The sequence below is a fragment of the Eretmochelys imbricata genome, chromosome 7 (assembly GCF_965152235.1).
Source record: "Eretmochelys imbricata isolate rEreImb1 chromosome 7, rEreImb1.hap1, whole genome shotgun sequence".
NCBI classification, from domain to species: domain Eukaryota; kingdom Metazoa; phylum Chordata; order Testudines; family Cheloniidae; genus Eretmochelys; species Eretmochelys imbricata.
The window spans coordinates 93781886-93788197 of record NC_135578.1 but is presented as its reverse complement, the minus strand read 5'-3'; the positions used below and the strand labels follow the sequence as shown (position 1 = coordinate 93788197).

Genomic DNA, 6312 nt, shown 5'->3' with positions numbered 1-6312 from the left:
AAAATCGCTCTCGAATGTTTCTTGTGGTTGGGCAGGGAAGCAGAAAGTGAAATTGACTAGACAAAAATGAAACTGAAGCGTTTACTTGTACCGTCCAAGTTGAGTGAAACAGGGTAAATAAATATATAAACAACAGTGACGGCTCTTTTGATGTTGAAACTTCTTTCTCTTTTAATATACTACAGTGCTATTGATATTAGATGCAAGGACATTTTCTAGATACAAAAGTTACTTTGAACCTCGGGGTGCCCCTTTAAACATTTCCCAGCATAGTCACTGATTTACAAAAGAAATTGTGAGGGTCATTTCAGCCAAGTAGTGAGCAACAAACACGGGGAGAAAAAGTGCTGTAATTTGAAGGTTATCGAGGATCTTGTTCGTATTCGTTTGCCGTATTTCTACGAAACGGTGCCTAAGCTAGATACAAATGTAAGACTTTATGATAAGTGCTTGTCATACTTCTACTACTTACTGCGGCATTTATTGTTATAACGGTAACCGCGAGTCAGTGATTTCTGGACAGGTGTTATATAAAGGGTCCCCGGAGCTACCTTGTTTCCGAGCACCAATACCTACTGATTGTAAAGCTACCGATTGCAGTCAGACGAGTGTAAGCATACATTTCAGAGATGATGCACATGACAGAGCATGTGTTTTGGGAAACTTTTAGCAGCTGGCTGCTCTTTTGGCGAAAAACCAGAAAGTACCTGCGTCCTACGTCTCTGGCTGCACAGAAGGGAAATTCAGCTTTGCTCCAAAATATTTTTGTAAGGTTTCGCTAAGGTATAACGCCAGGATCTCCAAACGAACTGGAGACTCACTCCAGCCCTGATCATATTTACCTTTACAGCGACCTCTTATAAATTTACAGCCGTGAGTGGGAGGAGGAAAGGGTCCGTGGCAGCCACCGCCTGTGAACCTCCTTTCCCAGCAAGCAGTCGGCTCTGCAGAGCGGTGATAAAAAGTGGCTTCGCATCAGAACGTTTCCCAGCATTTGTGAAGCACTCCTGCCTCCTGGATGCTCTATTAGTGAACGTCAGACCCTGGGCAATTCCCCGCACGGTTTTTGGGAGCACACAGCCAGGGCGAAGTCCTGCTTTCCAGGCACGCGTAGCTATCTCCCAGCCTCTGTGCAGGGAGATTTAGCCCCCCTCTAAATTAAACCGCTGCTGGGGAGTGTGCCGAACTCCTCTGCCTTCTCCCCATAACGCTATGGCGGCCTGTGGGTTATCTGCCTCCCACCTATGTTCAGACAGATGCTGGCTACTGCTCCGCTTGTTAAACAGGCAAACCTGTCACCCCAGGTTGAAAAAGATCCACACATGGAACACCCCTTGCGGTAAGGACCAGCTCTGCCCCAGGGCCCAGGATGAGCAGCCCCGGAAACCTCACCCTAGGTGCCGGGCTGCGGGTGCTGTGATCTATGATTTAAGCGCCTATAAAAGTCTGTGGGTGGCAATAGGCAGGGTGTTTACTTTTGGATATAACCTTGCCTTCCCTCGCTGACCTGCGTTTGAACCTGCCATTAGCGCTGCATCATAAGTTTTCAGAATTTACTCCGGCCTGGTGCGGATTCCTCTCAGGACCCCGACCGTAAATACAAGCGGGGCCTTTGAGGTGAACTGCAGGCCACGCGCGGATTTGAGAGGACAAGGGGAAGCGGCGGCTGTTAGTGATCCAGTGACATAATTATGTTTTTATCCCATAACCCCAAAGCTGGGATCCGACCGACTCAGCGCTGTGCAGCTGGGGTCCTGGGACCTCACTCCTACCCAGGGATACCCTGGAGGAGATGTTCAGCCCCCGGCTCAGCCCGCCCAGCTAGTGCTGTCCAGGGTCTGCGCCACTTGCTCCCGGGGCTGCAGCCCGCTGTGTTAACGAGCAAGAGCCCGAACCCGGAACCAGGCGAAGTCCAATGAACTACGCACCGTATGCAACTGCTCGGCTCTTCAGCATTTAGCTGGGGCTCAGGTCTTTAAAAAAAACAACCCACCGCTGAACTGCAAAGTGCAGTAGGAGAGATTAAAAAATAAGATCGGTTGTGGGTATGGTCGTTATCAAACCATGCCCAGAGGCAAAACATAAACACGGTGTGTGCTTTCCCGTGTAACTGGGCATAAGGACAAAGTAAGTGAGGCATTTCTATAATCTGCGTCAATACAGTCTTACTCCGTTTAATCAGTGATAAACAAAGGTAAAAGGGATGCCGTTAATTAGCTGGTCTTCCTCGAGCCTGACGAGTCGAACTGGCAGCTGTTTGCAATTCGGCCCCCATTCCATCCTTTAATGATTATTCAATGAGCTACAGAGCAGCGCCCCCAAGGAGCTGAGCTCCGAGGCCCCCTCTCCCGCGAGCCCTATTGTCCGGGTGAAATTAGCACCTTTTCAAAGTCAGCTCTGTGGCTCGTCTGTAGCTCCTGGAGGAGGGAGACCTGGAGAAGCCACCGCGCAAAACAAACAGTTAAAGATTTCGGGGGGAGGAGCCAGGCCACAATCCGTAATTAAAGATGAACTTTGGGTGAACTAATTTATCTGACCAAGGTAGAGTGGGCAGCAACCTGGGGAGGGCTATAAAAAGGGGCCCACGGCGGGGCTCGGCCTGTGCGCAGCTTTGCTCTGCGGAGACAGGTAGGGGCTTCAGGCGCCGCTCGCGAGCCATGGGCTTCTCCACCTTGCTGGCCAGCACGCTGTGCACCTTTCTGCTGCCCCTGCTGCTCTTCCTGGCTGCGGTGAAGCTGTGGGCTCTGTACTGCGTGAGCGGCCGGGAGCCCGGCTGCAGCCTGCCGCTGCCCCCGGGCACCATGGGGCTCCCTTTCTTCGGGGAGACGCTGCAACTGGTGCTGCAGGTAAGGCCCACGAGCTCTCCCTGCCCTCGCCCGGCTTCGGGAAGGGGCAGCCCCTCGGGGGATAGCCAGGGGCGACTCGGGGACCCGGCTCCGCCTTCTGCGCTGAGCTCCAGGTAGCCGGGGCGGGGCAGGGCAGCGCTAGCAGGGAGGCGGGCGGGCGGCTGGCCCGGAGCCCCGCTATCACGGCCCTTCTCTCCCTCCAGCGGCGGAAGTTTCTCCAGATGAAGCGTCGGAAATACGGATTTATCTACAAGACCCACCTCTTCGGGCGCCCCACCGTGCGGGTGATGGGGGCCGAGAACGTGCGGCACATCCTGCTCGGGGAGCATCGGCTGGTGTCGGTGCAGTGGCCGGCCTCGGTGCGCACCATCCTGGGGTCGGGCTGCCTCTCCAACCTGCACGACGGGCAGCACAAGCACCGCAAAAAGGTACCGCGAGCCACCCCAGGGCCAGGCGGCAGTTCCCCGGCTCGCATCTGGCCGGGGCCGCCTCCTGGGCGCTCTCAAAGCTCCCGGAGTGGCGCCCTCCTTTGCGCGGCTGGGGCGGGTGTGCGCTCCCCTGGCCAGCCCGGCTGAGCTCCGGCCCCGGCGCGCTCTCCCCCTGGGGCGGTGCCGCGGTGGCCTGAGCCTTCTCCTTCTCCCCAGGTGATCATGAAGGCTTTCTCCCGGGAGGCCCTGCAGCACTACGTCCCTGGCCTCCAGGAGGAGGTGAGCGCCTGCCTGGCGCGCTGGCTGCGCAGCTGCGGCTCCTGCCTTCTGGTTTACCCCGAAGTGAAGCGCCTCATGTTCCGCATCGCCATGAGGATCCTGCTGGGCTTCGAGCCGCGTCACGCCGACCAGGACAGCGAGCGGCAGCTGGTGGAGGCCTTCGAGGAGATGATCCGCAACCTCTTCTCCCTGCCCATCGATGTGCCCTTCAGCGGGCTCTACCGGGTAAAGCTCCTGCCCGCGATCGGGGCTAGCCCTGGGGTGGGGGGTCCCAGGCACTTCCGGGTGCCCGGCGATGGTAGCTGGAATTGGGGCAGGGTTGGGAGCGTGCGCCCAGGGGGTTGGCACTGCGAGGGGCGTGTGGGGACGGCCTGGCAGCGGGATGACCCGCAGCCCTTCGGCTCCCTTCTCCGCCCCCAGGGTCTGCGGGCGCGGAACTTCATCCACGCCAAGATCGAGGAGAACATCCGGGCGAAGATGGCCCGTACGCAGCCCGCGGGCGGCTGTAAGGACGCGCTGCAGCTGCTGATGGAGCACACGCAGGAGAACGGGGAGCCGCTGAACTTGCAGGTGAGACGCCCGCCCGCGGGGACCGCTGCATAGCCCCAGCCGGGGGCTGCCTTTAACCTCCCTGGCATCGCTCTTGTTGATGTAAGGGGAGCAGGATCGGGCCTTAAGTGTACACCCCCCGCAGTGCGGTCTCCGGGAGAAGGAAGATCAGGGTGGCAAGTCCTCGTCTCAGCCAGGGGAACCGCTTCCGGGCCAGGATTTCTGACGATGGCGACCCATGAGTGGTGTCCCCCTTTTCCCCCGAGTTGAGGAAGTTGCTCCAGTCCCCAACCGCCTCGGATCCTGGGCTCCCAGGGCACAACACGATCGAAATCCCCCTTGGTGCTTTTCGAAACCTCTCTTGTGCTGGGGCCGTTTAAACGGCACAACACGACGGGTGGCAAGCCAGAGCAATCCTTTCCGTAAGCCATCCATTCTCCAAAATCCCTTCCCGGACAAGGAGTATCGGCTCATCTTCTCTCCCCCCTCCCCGTGTCTTTCCGTGGCTTTATATTCAAACGCAGCCTGTCGATGTGGAGCCTAGGAATATCGCTAATCACTGGTGGCGTTTCAATAGGGAATTTCCCCTCTGCTTTACTGGAGATGCAGTTTTAGAAGGGCATTTGGGAAGGGGAGGAGAAGGCGATGAGTTTGGCGCTGCAGTGTGGTCTCAAGTACTTAAAACAATAGCGTGCGTGTGTGTGATTTTTATTATTATCTTTGAAAAATAACCCAGACATCCTGCTCTTTGTCTCAGGAGCTAAAAGAATCGGCAACAGAACTTCTGTTTGGAGGGCATGAAACCACAGCCAGTGCGGCCACGTCTCTAATCACCTTCTTAGGGCTCCACCCGGCTGTTCTGCAAAAAGTGAGAAAGGAGCTACAAATGAAGGTGGGTGTCTTCTCTGTAGAAGTTAAAATTCCTCTGTATTCAGTTTGTTCCTCCTTCATGAGAAGGGAGTGTATGAACTCTAACAGACTGCAGAATAAATCTCTTAATTAAGCAAAGTTAATGCCCCCTTAAAACAACTTAACCAGGAAGAGCTGAATATTCCATTTGAAAAAATGAGATTTGCAATGATTCAAGCTTGTTTGGGGAGCCCTTTCTCTTGTACTACCTGGGAGCTTGATGACTAGTTTGTACCACATTAGTGATGGCAATGCAGTGTCCAGCTACCACAAACTGTAGCCTGGCTTTTATGTGCAGAGCCTTATGTTAACCATGTTGTTTTCTTAGGGTTTATTGTGCAGCATGAACCAAGACAAACAACTGGATATAGAAGTCTTGGAACAGCTGAAGTACACAAGCTGTGTCATCAAAGAGACCCTCAGGCTGAGTCCACCAGTTCCTGGAGGATTTCGAGTTGCACTCAAGACTTTTGAGTTAAATGTAAGCTGGGCTACTTGGGCTCTGCTTCTATTAAATCCCTTTGAAGGCTGTAATTTTTTTTTCTCCTTAGTAATTATTTGAAAATAAGTCAAACTGACAATTTATACAGGGATTTTGATTTCTCTCTAAAATCTTGGCATCCATCTGCCTCTGAGCTGAAGTCTTCACATATTGGAATTTCTTACTTTTTTTTTTTTTTTTAAACAGGGTTACCAGATTCCTAAAGGCTGGAACATTATCTACAGTATCTGTGATACACATGATGTTGCAGACCTTTTCACCAACAAGGATGAATTTGACCCTGATCGCTTCATGTCTCCCTCTCCAGAAGATTCCTCCAGGTTCAGTTTCATCCCTTTTGGAGGAGGCTTGAGAAGCTGTGTGGGCAAAGAGTTCGCAAAAATCCTTCTAAAAATATTTACTGTGGAGTTGGCTCGGAATTGTGACTGGCAGCTGTTAAATGGACCCCCTACAATGAAAACTGGCCCCATAGTCTATCCAGTGGACAACCTGCCTACCAAATTCATAGGTTTCAATGGCCAAATCTGAGGTCAAAGGTTACTTCTGGATGAAATTCTATAGCATTTAAAGTATACATAGCTTTTTATAGAAACCTAAACCCAATATTAAATATTTAACTTGTACATGTATAATAGTTATTTATGTCTTTTTAAAAAAATTTAAAAATCTACTAAATATTCTAAGTTTGGTTGATATATATTCAAGCACTACAATTATGGGTCAGTGTGGTCCATAATTAGATAACTTATTTCTAGGGAAACGTTTCTCTCTTATTTAAGAATCTTGTTGAAAGCTTGTC

The 6312-nt window shown here is 52.6% G+C and overlaps 1 protein-coding gene across 1 annotated transcript; it reads left to right on the top strand.

The window, feature by feature from the left end:
- The first annotated feature begins 2657 nt into the window (after nucleotides 1–2657).
- On the top strand, nucleotides 2658–6041 carry CYP26A1 (cytochrome P450 family 26 subfamily A member 1). The gene is made up of 7 exons (XM_077821513.1): nucleotides 2658–2846; nucleotides 3050–3274; nucleotides 3491–3778; nucleotides 3974–4123; nucleotides 4860–4994; nucleotides 5340–5492; nucleotides 5700–6041. Exons 1-7 carry the CDS (start codon nucleotides 2658–2660, stop codon nucleotides 6039–6041), a joined length of 1482 nt encoding a protein of 493 aa, XP_077677639.1.
- The last annotated feature ends 271 nt before the right edge of the window (nucleotides 6042–6312 follow it).